The sequence below is a fragment of the Vigna umbellata genome, chromosome 1 (assembly GCF_029865625.1).
Source record: "Vigna umbellata cultivar VRB3 chromosome 1, Vumbellata_1.0, whole genome shotgun sequence".
In the NCBI taxonomy this organism is placed as follows: Eukaryota; Viridiplantae; Streptophyta; class Magnoliopsida; order Fabales; family Fabaceae; genus Vigna; species Vigna umbellata.
The window spans coordinates 108,633,908-108,648,283 of NC_142165.1; the positions used below are offsets into that span (position 1 = coordinate 108,633,908).

Below are 14,376 nucleotides of genomic sequence, written 5' to 3' on the forward strand. Positions count from 1 at the left end.
AATTATTGTATGATTAAAAATTATTGTACACTCTTGTTTTTTTTATAATAATAATAGCAATAGTAATAAAGTACTTTTACGGAAACATCATCAATATATTAGTTGGTGAAAAGATGATGACTTAAAAATATTTCTTTCATTTATTTTTTGATCTTCATCACGAAAATATAATCAGTAACATTAGTATTTTTATTTCTTACAATTAAGATTCAGTAAATACATCATCTTTTAACGAATTTATAACAGAAACAAAACACGTGGTAATGGGCTACTTTTCTTAAATTATGATTTTTTAAATTAATATAATTATTTTTTAACCAGGAATTTAATTTTAGAAATACTATAATTCAACTTATTTTTTTGTTAAAATATTAGACTATCATTTATAAATTTTCTGTAAAGATGGCATATTTCTAACGTTTTATGTTATTTTTAGGTTATATTAACCATTTGTCTTTGAAAAATCATTAATCTATTTCAAAAAATTAAAAAAAAAACTAAATTATATTAATTTTTCAATATTGTAAAAAATCATTATTAATCCATTTCAAAAAATTTAAAGAAAAGAACTAAATTACATTAATTTTTCACAGATCAAAACCAAATACATCATTTTTCACAAAATAAATCAAATTAAAACTAAAAAAAATTAAAAAACTAACTTGTTACTTTTGAACGAAATTAGCAACCAAATAAATAATTAAACATTCCTTTTTATTCTTTTTATAGTGTTTATTGTGAAGATTCTTTTTTTTTTTTCATTTTAAACAATATATTTGACTGTTATTTCTTCCTTTTTAATAGTTTTTCCTTTGTCAAGGTAAACTTATCTTTCTCTTGTGGACAAAAAAATATCCATTTATTCTTAATATCACTATCTTTCGTATATATTTTTATGTTTCACTTTCAACTCTTCTGTTATGTTTTTTACTTTGAATGCATAGTCCAGAAACATGACTAATTTGTTATTGGAAAATAAACACATACCAAAAAGCAAACCCATGTAAATTTTTTAATCTTAAATCCTAGAAAAAAAATGTTTAATTAGTTTTCATTAACAGCCAAATAAACTTTTGAGAAATTTCTGTACTCAGAATTTGGCTCTCAAATTTTTAACTTTAATGAAAGAGTCCTTCAAAAGTTTTAAAATTTTTACAATCAAATTTTTCCATTATCTTAATCTAAATTTACATATTTTCATTTTTTTTTCCTAAAAAGCCTTCATGAACTAATCTCCTTGAAGCTTCTTGAAATCTTCTATCCAACAAAACCTACAACAAAACTTTTATATTAATCAAGTAAATAATCCGAAAATTTTCCATCTTCAAAAATTAAAATCACGACTTCGAAAAATGTTTAAAACAGATTTTCAATTTCTTAACTTTTTAAATCATTTTCTATCTCTTAAAATTCATTTAGAACATCTAAAATCCGAGGAAAAAATTTATTGAGAAATCCAAATCAAGCATAGACCATAATAGTAGGTCCAAAATGCAGTTAAGTCAACAAAAGCATCAAAGAAACAAAGCAGAGAAATAATAGGAACATGTAGATCGTTTAAGAATTATGTAATCTCAGTATGCTAGCAGCAATATGAGATGAAAGATAATCACAAGGATTTTTAACCATACAAACTAAATCACTTTCATCAACTGTTCCTCCTATTGTATCTAACAACTCTATTGCAAGAGTACTAATAACACCGCTGAATCAGTGGCTGCTTCTGCAATATTTCCAACCTAATATCAGGTCACATTTCTTTGATCAATGATTGGAGTTTGAAGTCATTAAACCCAGATATAATTTGTATAATATAATGTAGAATATGACTTGTTATCTTCAGCAAGTTAACAGAACTAAACCAAAAATGGCTATAAAAATTTTCATATGGTGCTATAATGTATAGATCAGTTACCATTCCCAAATTATTGGTTCAACTAATGAACTGCATCTGGTTGGTTCTCTGGCAAAGCCTCCCGAAATGCTGGGATTTCATTATATGCCTCATGTAATCTTGATAGAGTAGGGAATTCCTTCTGTTTGAACAAGAAAAGGAATAAAGATCTATGAATTTGGACAACAGATATGATTATATGAACTAAGATTTGGCATCATGAAATAACCATATGTATGTATCGAAAGCTATGAAATATGAAAATATTTTAACACAATGAGCTTCGTCTTGATAAAGTCGTAAGTTTAAAAAATGTTACACTATCAATGGATTAAAATTCATAGATATAACTTTCTAAATAAGGATTTAATTAGTATGGACTAACAGTATAATACTTTTTACACTCATCCAATTATGGGCTGTTATCATTAAAGGGTGAATATTAAAAAATGAAGTCAGTGAATCATGGACAGAATAATACCATGTCAACGTTGAATCTCCTAATTGCTGCATCTAACTGAGGTGCTAAAAACATATCTGCCTGCAAACCACAATCATTTCTCTGTTAGATTATAAATAGAACATGCAACTGAAAAGTATACTCTGACAAAGATACAGAACAAGCCCTTCTTGCTGTGCCGAACCCTTTTCTGTAAAACTCTTTTGGCCAGGCCCAGCTTCATTCAATTCATCTTTCTTTCTATTTCATCTTCTTTCTTTTTTCTTTAGGAAAAACAGAAAAAAAAAATAGATGCCGATTGTTTTCCTTTCTCCTTTCTTATTCTCTCTAGCTTCTCATTTTCTCTAAAAAACTGACTTCATTTCTCATCTTCAAGATTGGATCTAATTTATGGATAGTTGTGAGATAGGGTAGTTGGAAATAGAGTAAGATCATTTTTGCTCTATAATCCCTTTGATTTCCATATTCTTCCTTAGTGGTGTAGTTGAGAACTTTGATTCTTCTCAACTAACCTTTAGATTGTTTGTAATTTATATTTTTGTTATTTTGGAATTAAAAGCTTCTAGGTGTATTTACGAGTCTTTTAGTGAGTAAACGCCAAGCTGTCAGTTTTAGTTGAAGTTGTTGCAATTTTTGAACTTTTAAGCTAAGTAAATGTTTTTTTACAACTTGAAGTCTTCATAAGAGTTTCTTAGCTTTCTGATAAGTCGTATTTGATCTTGTTTGGATGAGTAGAACTTAGTATAAATTGCTATCTTTAACTATTTCGTGGAATGATTTATGCTTTATGAATTGTTTTTGTGTTTTGTGGGGTGCCCTGATGTGATTGTATTAGATATATGATGAGCAGGGAATGATGTAGGTATTGATGAAACTCTAAGCAGTGTTAAGGTAGTTCATCAACATTAACACACACACATAACATATATATATTGGCTTATGTATTAAGTTGTTTTATAAACCCTTTGTTGGCTAAAAGCTTAAATTATGTTGGATTTATTATCAGATTAAAATATTAGTGGATTTTTTTTTTCTGAGTTATTGAGTTTTTAAGGGTGTAACATTGTCATTTTCAGAAATGTGTGTTGACTTTTTAGTTGAAATGCACTAAAATTGTACTGCAGAGCATAAGAATAAATGTTATGGGCAGGCAAAGTAATGTGTCGTATTACTAGAGAAGATATTTAGGTTATCGGACCTTGGAAAAGAAGCAAAGTGATGCTATTAAACTCCATTAACATACCAGGAAAATTTGATCTCCAGTTGCATATCTTCCTGCATGGTTTTTCAACAGTTTTTCAAGTGCTGAAACACATGTACAATAGCATTTCAGTATTTAATTAACTCTTATCTAAAACACTGTTAAATGGCGCAAAATAATCACAGTTTTTTGTGTTAAACTTCATATTAGCCAAAGGGTGATATATACATATATATACACACACAGCAGGACCCTAGAGGTTTAAAAGACCTAATTTGGAGCCCCAACGCTCACCTTCACCTAAAAAAAATGTAAATGTACAAGAACCCCAAATCAAACTACTTGCAATATTATCTCTACAAAGAGACAAGCTACGTAACAAAAACCTTAGCTATTATTCTTGGATAACAAGCTAGTTTGTAAAGTAAACAGAGTTATACATATGGGAAAACAGAAACAAAACAATCTTATTTGTTCTTACCCTCCTAAATGAAATTTCATTCTTGTATATTGATCTGAGTTTCTTAGTTACTGTAGATAGTTTTTTGTCAATAAATGTTGGCTTAAATTATTTTCAGTCTCTAATATGTGATTGATCTTTTTTTATCATAACAATAGACATTTTTGCATCATATGGTGATGTATCATCTAAATATAGGGAATGGAAGAGACTTGTCCACTCAAGATAATGAGACACATGGAAAAGTTTAACTATAACTAATAGAACTGATACAGATAATATAAAAGACTTAAACCACAATGGTTGATTTATTAGGTACCCAATTTAAATGAAAAAATTAGTCACATATTGGGGATTTAAAACTTATCTAAGCCATAAATGTTAGACAGTTCTCAGAGAGAAGATAGAAGGGATTGAATAATCTGAAAACACAGTGAAAGGATCTCTACTTATTTCGTATGACTAGAGAAACTGAGAAATGAATTCTGCATTCATAATTGAAAGCAATGGTGCAATGGTTCCTTACATAGATGGGAATATGAATGGTCAGAATAACCCAGACTTTAACATAACACTGTCAAACAGTTATTAACAAAAAGTAACTAATATACTAACTAATGAACTTGGCACAATACTTGACAGAATAAATGAACTCAGAAATCCAAACTTTAAGAATATGAACAGAATGTCTTACAGTAGAAATGTTGGAATTAACTAACACGGGAAAAACTTTTCCCTCAAGTTTTAAGCAGGCAACTTACTGAAACTGACACAAAAAACCTTCTCCAATTAAACTGTAAAGTGATGGTGAACAAGTTAGAAAAACCTCACCCGTAAAGCCTTTTCCTATTACACGTTGGGTCCAAGGAAGTTTTTCATCAGGGCCGATTTTTTCCCCTATATACTTCTGCAAATGCAAAAGGACCAGAATAAATAATACATTATATGCACCCTTGCGTCGTGATAAAGTTGCCTCAAGAAAAGAAACAAATGAACAATAATGTAACATATAGATACGCTTGACTGTTCAATAAAAAAAAGCACTTAAATGTACCACAACAGTATAGTTTTGAAAAGGTTGTATAGATGAGGAAACAATGGTGACAGCCTGTGAACGGGAATGAAATTATTACAACAGATGGCATCTGATAGAGAACTGAAAGTTGAAACAAATCAAGTAATAATTGTACCTGGAAATTGATTGCTCTTTTGAGAATGTCATGAGGAAGCAAAGGAGGGTGAGGATACTTATCCTCCAAGTACTGCATGTGAAAACCGAATAAGAAAATAAGACAATGGAAAAGAAATGAGGAATCACTCACTCCCTCACTCACTTACCATAATAATGGCAAAAGAGTCAGCAATTACTGAATCGCCATCCACCAGCACAGGGACAAATCCAATAGGGTTGAGCTTGAGAAACTCTAAACACAGATCAAAGGCATAAGAAGAAGGTCACAAAGAGGGAACTGAATTGATCAGCATAACTCAACTCACAATTTTGGTAGAACAGAAAACAAACAAATAAACAAACCGGGATCAGAAAATGTGGTGACTATTTGATAATCGTAAGGTAGTCCTGAACAGAAGAAAATAAATGGGAAGGTGAGACATTTGGAAGAAAGGAAGTAAGAGAGTAAGAGGGTAGTAATGAGTGAGTTAACCTTTGAGGTTGAGAGCAAATCGGACTCGGAAGGAACAGGAGCTTATCCAGTGTGAATACAGCTTCAGCTTATTCTCAGTGGCCTCCTCATCAAACATGAAACATGCACACAAACAAAAAAAGGGTAAGGAAATAAAGCAAAGCAAGTTGGTGTTGTGGCTTAATGCCATAACATAGTACCATACCATACCATGTCAGTACCACCTACGAAGCTCAGTCGCAGGCTAAACCCACCTCTGCGGTCAGTATTTCCGCATTCCTAACCCTGTTTGACATATTTGCCTCAACTTGCGCATGGAAATTATATACAATACTGTGCCTAGTCAAGCCTCTTGATTGTTTTTCACCTCACACGTTCAAGAATTGACATCAGGAGTGACGCTTCTTCACATCAACAGTGACACGTACAGGTTTGTTTTGTGATTATATAAGAATTCTTCTTGTAATGATCATTTTCATGTTTGTTGCAGATAGAAAAAAAATAATATACTTTTACCTTCATTACAAAAATAAAATAGTTATAAAAATATAAACGTATTTTTTTTTAAAAAGAAAGTAAAAAATAATAAATATAAAAAATTTAGTGTAATAAAAAATATTAAAAAGAAATATCAAACGTGTAACATTTGTAAAGCGGCTTTTCAATAAAGTAGTGGATATGATTTGGATAAATATTATATGTACTTTAATAACTAATCTTAAACAAAAATAATTATTTGACATACTTATATTTTATATATTTATTTAATTTTATCTTTATTTATTTATTTATTTTTATTTTTTTTAAAAATATATAAAAATTTATATTTTTATAATTATTTTATATTTATATTTTATGTTAAATGAATGTAAAAATATATCATATTGTTCAATCTTATAACAGATGAAAGACTTGAATTTGATTTGTGGATGATCAGATCGAAGGTTTTGCTAAACAAACCCTAAAACTTAGACAATTAAAACTTTTACTAACACGGACATGAGTCTTCATCTCATCCTTTGATTCATAAAATTCTAACACTATGAACAGATCGAAGGTTTTGTAGGTTTTGTTTGACGCTGACTAATCAAACAAATTGTACAAGACAAAGTGAACTTGGAGCTTCCTGTGACAATTGTGGGGAACTTTGAAGAAAGACAAACTAGAGTTAAGATAGTGGTGCTTACATGGAAGTTTTGTAAAGACGTCAGACGAGTCGCACTTATAAAATGAATATTTCATGAGAAACATAGTGGATAAGTAAAGTGTTATTATATAGTCGAGTTATATAGTGGAGTGCGTGTTATGTAAAAATTTTAAAAGTACTTTAAACGCTTTAAACTTTTAATTTTACAACGGACATGAATTTCATATCCTCTACATCTCTTATTATGATTTATTATATCATCAAACATGTTATAGCTACATTATTTGAAATTGTTATCTTTTATGCTTTCTTAGTGATGTTTTAACTTCAATTACATTTAACATAACCGAGAAACAGGTTAGAATTGGAATAACATTATATTATTTGGTTATTGTTTTTAGGTAATTAGAAACTGTTTTTAGTAAGGTTATGTTTTTTGACAATTACAAAAAATTGTGTAAAATCTATAGATTTAATAGTTGTTTTTCTATTGTTTAGTGGTATACGAATTTGCCTGTAGTAAATATTGATGCGTGTATATATCTATACTACCGACAAAAAAGATTATACATTACTCATCAATAAAATTCCACCGATTAATCTAAACACCAAAAATATGCGAATAGGTAAATCTCCTCTATCTAGTCCCTATTCCAGATACTCAATATCAAGTTAGTCAAATAATTTGTCAAAAGAAAATAGTCCATAAATCCATATTATATCCACAGTATTAATCCCACAACAATATAATGTTCATTATCTTCAATGGAATGTCCTAATTAATACATTAAGTACGTGACACTTACTATATTTACAGGAACATCCTGGTAAATATATGTCATAAAAAATGTAGGATTTTCAAAGGAATGCACTGATTTTTTTTCCTGCACCCATAAACTTCGAATGCATAAAAATAACATTTTTTAGAAGAAAAACATTTACAAATTTCAACCAACATTCTAAGAAAACATAAAATGAAGACTTTTTAATTTCTTCCAACCATGCACAATTGGAGTCAGTCTGACATGACTAATGAGAGAATAAAGGAATGGTGAGGTTTATGGTTGGTGTAGTGACACATGTCATAAGCTTGCGTTCCTCATTCTTACAAAATATAAAAATGACATCATTCTAATGCATGACAAGGACTTCACCCCATAAACCCACTTCTGACTGCGTTAGAGTTGAATAATATGTTGAACCTAATCTACAGAACTTACAATTCATTGTTAAAAAACCATCATTGTCATGAGCTCAAACTTTTTTGAAACATCGATTTAACGTAAAAACATGATCATTAAGATTTGGAACTAAAGATACTACAACACTTTACAGACATACAATATATAACCCAAATCAAAATAGCTTTTGAACTACACAGGATGTGTGATACACACGTTGGATGTGGTAACCTTATTACTGAGTATCTTTTTATACCTTAATAACAACAAATTCAACCGGATGACAAATCCCTGCTGCAATTTCCCCTATTAATATCAGATCAAATTTCCTGGGAACAATAAATAAAAATAGTTTGAAATTAAAAACTGCTAGCCAAATAAAAGAAGGGACACTCAAAATTAGTATGATATAAAAGTTTTAATACTAATTTTTGTTTGAAGTACTCAATATTTTTTGAAATTGAACTTTGAATAAATTAGAAAATTTTAGTTCAAGTTCCTAAATAGATATTTATTAATCCTTCCAATGTTTTTAAATTTTCTTTTAATTGCTCAACTTATTTTTATCATTACAATCAATGTGCCATGTCAGTATAAGTGACAGAAGATACTTAATGTATATCATGCTTCAATACTCTAGATTATATGAATCGGTACAACCTAATGAACACCTGAATAGTAAAACCGATGGACATTACAGAAGAGACTTAAAGCAAAATGTTTAATCTATTAGGTACCCAAATCGAAAAAAATAAATAAATTAGGTACTCCACAAAAATCGGTGACATTGAAAATCTGGAATTTATTTAGGCCTAATATATTGGCACATTAAAAATACGGTTCAAATAATAAATGGAGGTTATTAAAGTTTTCCAAAGTTCGTTAGAGATTGATTACCGGTCCCAAATTATTGGTTCAACTAGTGTACTGCATCTGGCTGGTTCTCTGGTAGAGCCTCCTGGAATGCGGGGATCGTAGAATATGTCTCATGCAATCTTGACAGAACAGGGAACTCGTTCTGCTTGGACGATAAAAAGCAAATAAGTAGTCACAATAAAAATATTCAACAAACAATAAAATTTTTTTTGCAAACTACAGAAAAACAAAAGTTCTAAATTTTAAAATTTATAATCGATATCATGTCAATAAAATGGGACCGTAGACGAAGAAGAAACAATTCAAAGAGAAGATGAGAGCTTGGAAGGATGAGAATCACCTCAAGAAGTCACTATTAGCGACATGAACAAAGAAAAAGAAGAAAAAGAAAGAGAAGAGAAGTACATGGGAAGAATGACAAAAAGAAGAATGAAGGAACCTGAAGAATAAATTAGGAAGTATAACATCATTTGTAATTTTTAGAAAAATGAAGGAAACGTGTTTTACAACTTTCTAGAGGGTTGTAAACATTTATAAAAAACTTTTACAAGTTTATAAAATATTCTAAGGTAGAACAAAGTGGAAAGATGCATGAACTCACCTAATCACATCACTAATGAGGAAATTACGCAAATTCATGAATTTAACCAAATTAATGAGAAAACTATGCAAGTTCATCAACTTAACCACATCATTAATGAAGAGGTTGTAACTTCCTCCTTACATCACCATCATGCATGTTCAGCCAAGTAAGATTCATTTGACTTGCATTGGTTTGCTTGCTTCATTAACTATTTTACAAAAGCTTCTTTAACCCTTCAACACTTATACATTGACTAGTTCTACCCAAATTTGAAGTCCTACAATTAACACATCTTCCAGATGCTTCAAGGACCAGTTTTAGTTTTGTGAAATCGACTGCAAGTATTTTAGCAACCAATGTGTTGTTAAAGTGAGAAATTCATGTATTTTTGAGAAATCCTACTGTCAAACATATCTGAACAAAAAGAGACCAAAGACAGAATACTACCATTGGGATATTGAATCTTTTGAATGCTGTATGTAACTGAGGTGCTAAAAATACGTCTGCCTGCAAACGGATCTTGTTAGATTGTAACTTATAAATAACTATAATGTGCATGCAACATTATGCTAAAATCCATATTCCAAATGAAGATAATAACTTGGTGCTTGTTTAAAATATTAATCCTGTTCATTTTCAAAGTGTTGTGATGATTGACTGAGTTTGGAGTTCAATCGCATTGTAATTATGCTCCAACATATCAGAGTTAGAACTGTCAAAGGAGTAAGAAAATTGCAAATTTTAGTACGAGCTGAAATCAAACCCAACCCACTAAGAACCCAGCTCACCAACATGTGACAAAAAAATTTAAAGAACACCCTAAAGTGGCTCGACATCAGCACAAAATAATTAAAAAAATGAGATGGGGGAAATATACATGGCCCAGGGGTCCGTGCTCTTCTCCAGCTCTCCTTCTCTCCTTCAATTCTTTTTCTCAAAATCAAAATCTCTCACTTCATGGGTTACTTTCTCCCTCACTCCACTCTTCATTGCCTGATGTTGCTGAATTACATTATTCTTCCAGTTCATGTCATATTACTGCCAGCAACGCCGCTCATCAAATTATTTATTACTTAATCTTTTTTTGTTATGAGTTAACATTTCTTTTTATTGTAGATAAGGATAAAGAAGATGCTTCAGCATATTAGTGTGTTTGGAATTTCTCTATTCAAGACTTTAACTCTAATGTCAAAGAAAGGCTGGGGACATAAATGATTTGATGTTAGATAGTAATTTGTACTTTTATGATTTTGAATTGTATGTTGTGCTTAAGTTTTATGATCAATATGTTGGATTAACTTTTGAGATGATTTAGATTTTATTTGGATGTTATTTAGAACTATCCTTTAGTGTTTGTGTTTCGTATGCCTATTAATATGATGTTTAGAAGTATCATTTGCAGGTAATTTATACACACACAAATATGGCATGGCTATTTTATATATATTAACATATGATTTATTTGTCGTGGTTATTTTCAATATATTAACATATGATGATTAATTTGTCATGGTTATTCCAGTGATTTGGAATTTAGTTCCAATTTTCATATTAGAAAAAATAGTAGATTGAAGAGAAAAACAACAAAACTAAAAAGTTGTAATATTTTTTTTTTAATTGAGTGAGCTGGCTGCTTAACCCGCCACAACCCATGATGGACTAGGAAGGGCTCCTTTTTCTGAAGCTCACTCATAAGTGAGTTGGATTGGTTTGGTCTACCAAGTGGCAAACACATGGTGGCTAGGACGGGTAACCCATGTTGACAGCTCTAGTAAGAGGATCAATGTGAAGATATTGCATTGTGCCACAGTCAGACACAGGGATTTCTCATATTGCTAATCAAGATTTTAAGGCTACTATTTGGAAATACGTTAGCTCTTCCATTTATTAATTTTCAAATGACTAAACTCCTATAAGTACCAACATACCAGGAAAATTTCATCCCCGGTTGCATATCTTCCTGTGTGGTCTTTCAATAGCTTTTCAAGTGCTGAAACACAAGTTTTATAAATAGCATTTGATTAAGACAGAAACAAACCAAAATCTGGAAATACGTACATAAACAGGATATATCTAATAACGGGGGGATAACGGTGAATATTTTCTTAAACTATTTACACAATTAAGCACCATTTACATACACTGCGATTCTATTAGCAGTTAGTTTCCAAAATTTAATGAAACATGCAAAAAATATGGTTGAACATTTCGACAGTAACAAACAGATATCAACTATCAGGCAATGCATTTGGTTAAAAATTGCTCCAACTCTCATGAACTACACCAACTTAGGGATAATTTGGAACATTGGATAGGATACGTTGTCACCAAAGATTTCCCTCTTCCTTTTTTTTTTGCCCAATTCATGACTCCAATTTAAAAACAAGTTGTTTATCAAAAGCTGTAGTGTTTAAGTACTGGAGACTCAATTACTCCGCTCCTGGTTGACTGTCATTTCAATTTGGTGCAGTCAAATTCTGTATGTACTGCCTATAGATGAAAAACTTACAATATTTAAGAAGACACCAATTAGGATAGTAGGATCCACTCTATAGGAAGCAAATTTTAATTAACGGGGTCATCCCCTTTTTGAGTCGTTTAGATATAAGCTATATAACACTAGGCTCTTAACTTTTAGACAAATGAGATAGAACTAAAATTCAGAAAATGAAACTGTTTCATGAATTATGTTATGTTATAGTGAGAAATACGCTAGTATTTCAGAGTAAATTGTTTAACTTCAAACAAATGTTGACACTTCAAAAGCTCTATTTTTTCTTCTATTTCCTTTCTTACTATCTTTAACGCATTTTCAGCAAGCAAATCAAACCTCACCTGTAAAGCCTCTTCTAATTACACTTTGTGCCCAACGAAGTTTTTCATCAGGACCAACTTTCTCCCCAACGTAGTTCTGCAAAGATAAAAGTAAAATAACAATAAACATACCTGGCAATCCAGCACCCAGCTATGGCTTCTTGGTAAGCAAATAAATAAGGAAACAATATATTAAAAAAATAAGAAAATAAAAAAACTGAACGCATAACTTACCAGTAAACTCAAGTTATGAAGAGGTTGTATTGTTGAGGAAACAACACTAGTAGCCTGCGGATCAAAACATCAGAAGAGAATGCACGCATTAGGTTGCGAAACTCCCCTTTCTCTTTCCTTCAATATTGGATAAAAAGGAATAACATTATTATCGTTAGTTTCATCTTGGAGGAATGGAATGTAAGTGTACCTGGAAATTGATTGTTCTCTTAGGAATATCACGAGGGAGCAGAGGATTGTGAGGATACTTATCTTCCAAATACTGCATGCATTAGAACAGAAAATACGATAGGCATTTAAAGAGGAAACTAACAGCGAAGATGAGACATTAAAGATTTTGAAAAGTGGCAGAAAGGACAGAAGACCAAAATAATGGCGAGAGAATCATAAAGAACAGCGTGGCCATCCACTAGAACGGGAACACAACCAACAGGGTTGAGCTGGAGAAACTCTGAAAAAGAGGAAACTCTTTCGTTAATCGATGAATATCTTGCAATTAGGGAAATTTAGGGTTAGAAAACAAACCGGGGCTATATTGTTCTCCTTTCAACAGATTGACGGGCTTGTAGTCGTATTTAAGGCCTGAATCGAATGTAACAAGCAATGGCGAGTGAGTGAGTGTGAGAAAGAGAGAAAGGAAGGAAGTTGAAGTACCTTTGAGGTTGAGAGCGATTCGGACTCGGAAGGAACAAGAGCTCCTCCAATACGAATAGAGCGTGAGTTTGTTATCTTCTTCTTTAGCAACACTTGCGCTTGCCTGTTAATTTAATTACAAACAAGTGTAACAATGATCAATGAGTAGCCATGAACATAGCAGATGAAGGCATCAGAGGCATTGCATACCATTACTGATGCTTCCAACTTCAAACACCAACCAGAGGAGTGTTTTGCTCCTGCTTCCAACTTCAATTCCTTTAAATACTGTCAGCCATTTGATTTTACCAATGCTTCAGATTTTGCCACATGTCCTCGCATTTTTCAATAACGAAGCATAATAAATTTCTCATTGTTTATCAACTCAAAAACTTTATTCACTTTGTTGATTTGATTTGGAACGAATTTGAGAACATTTAAAGCTAAACTTTTTTTTTTTTTTTTTTTATAGATTTAGAAATAAGTGAGGTGAATTTAGAAGCTAATTTTTTTAATCGATCATATCAATTAAATTTTACATTAATTTTTATAAATTTTATTTTCAAATCTATTTTTATTTATCTTTAAATCTACTCAAATAAACAACAAATAATTTACTTTTGAATTCTCTGTCATTCTTCTCCAAATGAGTGAAACGTTATAAAGGGATGCTAAAATGCATTCACAAAATATAAAAGAAATGATAATATATTTCTTTTACTTTTTATTTTCTTTTTTATAAAAATAATACAAAAATTCATTCTTTTACGATGATTTCATCTTGTATTATATTGTGTATGAAATAAATATAAAACTGTTATACGTGCAGTTACAAATGTCAAAGATTATTGTGATGTTATAGATCCTATTTTATGCCTCTTGAAAATAATCTTTGGAAGCCTTTACAAGCATGTAATAATTCTCTTGAAAATTGTTATTATTCCACTGAAATGTCTATATTTAGTTATCTAATATGGCATTATTGTATTAGATTCTAATTTTTTGGCACCATTCATTTTTTTTTTTTGTGCTTGATTAGAAAGAAAGTATAAGAAAAGAGAAAAGGAAATTTCTAAGAACAGGAATTTTTATTTTTATTTTATTTTTAATTCAAATTTCAATTTTTTTATGCATTTTTATTTTTCTTCGTCTAATATTAGGAAATAAACCATAGAGAATAATAAATTTGGTACTGACAAATTGGAAATTTGGAATATATGCTTCCGGTCAAATTGGACAGTTGGACGGCC

General features: G+C 30.6%; 2 protein-coding genes across 7 annotated transcripts; both read right to left on the bottom strand.

Moving 5' to 3' along the window:
- Nucleotides 1-1,037: 1,037 nt before the first annotated feature.
- LOC124824706 (glutathione S-transferase zeta class-like) lies at nucleotides 1,038-6,056 on the bottom strand. Of its 6 annotated transcripts, none has more exons than XM_047297187.2 (11): nucleotides 5,869-6,052; nucleotides 5,680-5,764; nucleotides 5,550-5,594; nucleotides 5,354-5,439; nucleotides 5,206-5,277; nucleotides 5,070-5,123; nucleotides 4,847-4,922; nucleotides 3,598-3,659; nucleotides 2,376-2,435; nucleotides 1,916-2,036; nucleotides 1,038-1,271 (listed from the first exon to the last, which is right to left on the bottom strand). In XM_047297187.2, the coding sequence occupies exons 1-10, from the start codon at nucleotides 5,869-5,871 to the stop codon at nucleotides 1,938-1,940; spliced, it is 642 nt and encodes a 213-aa protein (XP_047153143.1). In that variant the 5' UTR covers nucleotides 5,872-6,052; the 3' UTR covers nucleotides 1,038-1,271; nucleotides 1,916-1,937. The 6 variants fall into 6 exon arrangements, with proteins under 6 accessions (XP_047153143.1, XP_087961643.1, XP_087961645.1 ...); XM_088105517.1 differs by lacking the exon at nucleotides 1,038-1,271 and adding an exon at nucleotides 1,515-1,739 and having other exon boundaries at nucleotides 5,869-6,047; XM_088105519.1 differs by lacking the exon at nucleotides 1,038-1,271 and adding an exon at nucleotides 1,515-1,739 and having other exon boundaries at nucleotides 5,680-5,761; nucleotides 5,864-6,047.
- A 2,025-nt stretch (nucleotides 6,057-8,081) lies between these two features.
- Nucleotides 8,082-13,473, bottom strand: LOC124824705 (glutathione S-transferase zeta class-like). The gene is made up of 11 exons (XM_047297184.2): nucleotides 13,337-13,473; nucleotides 13,148-13,250; nucleotides 13,019-13,075; nucleotides 12,859-12,944; nucleotides 12,684-12,755; nucleotides 12,494-12,547; nucleotides 12,281-12,356; nucleotides 11,374-11,435; nucleotides 9,893-9,952; nucleotides 8,884-9,004; nucleotides 8,082-8,315 (listed from the first exon to the last, which is right to left on the bottom strand). Exons 1-10 carry the CDS (start codon nucleotides 13,337-13,339, stop codon nucleotides 8,906-8,908), a joined length of 672 nt encoding a protein of 223 aa, XP_047153140.1. The 5' UTR covers nucleotides 13,340-13,473; the 3' UTR covers nucleotides 8,082-8,315; nucleotides 8,884-8,905.
- Nucleotides 13,474-14,376: the final 903 nt, after the last annotated feature.

Coding starts and splice junctions, on each gene's coding strand:
- LOC124824706 (XM_047297187.2), bottom strand. Junction 5,595..5,679: donor ATTTGCTCTCAACCTCAAAG/GTTAACTCACTC, acceptor TCTTCTGTTCAG/GACTACCTTACGATTATCAA. Junction 4,923..5,069: donor TTCAAAACTATACTGTTGTG/GTACATTTAAGT, acceptor TTGCATTTGCAG/AAGTATATAGGGGAAAAAAT.
- LOC124824705 (XM_047297184.2), bottom strand. Junction 12,756..12,858: donor ATTCTCTCGCCATTATTTTG/GTCTTCTGTCCT, acceptor TAATGCATGCAG/TATTTGGAAGATAAGTATCC. Junction 9,005..9,892: donor AAAGATTCAATATCCCAATG/GTAGTATTCTGT, acceptor TCGTCCAAGCAG/AACGAGTTCCCTGTTCTGTC.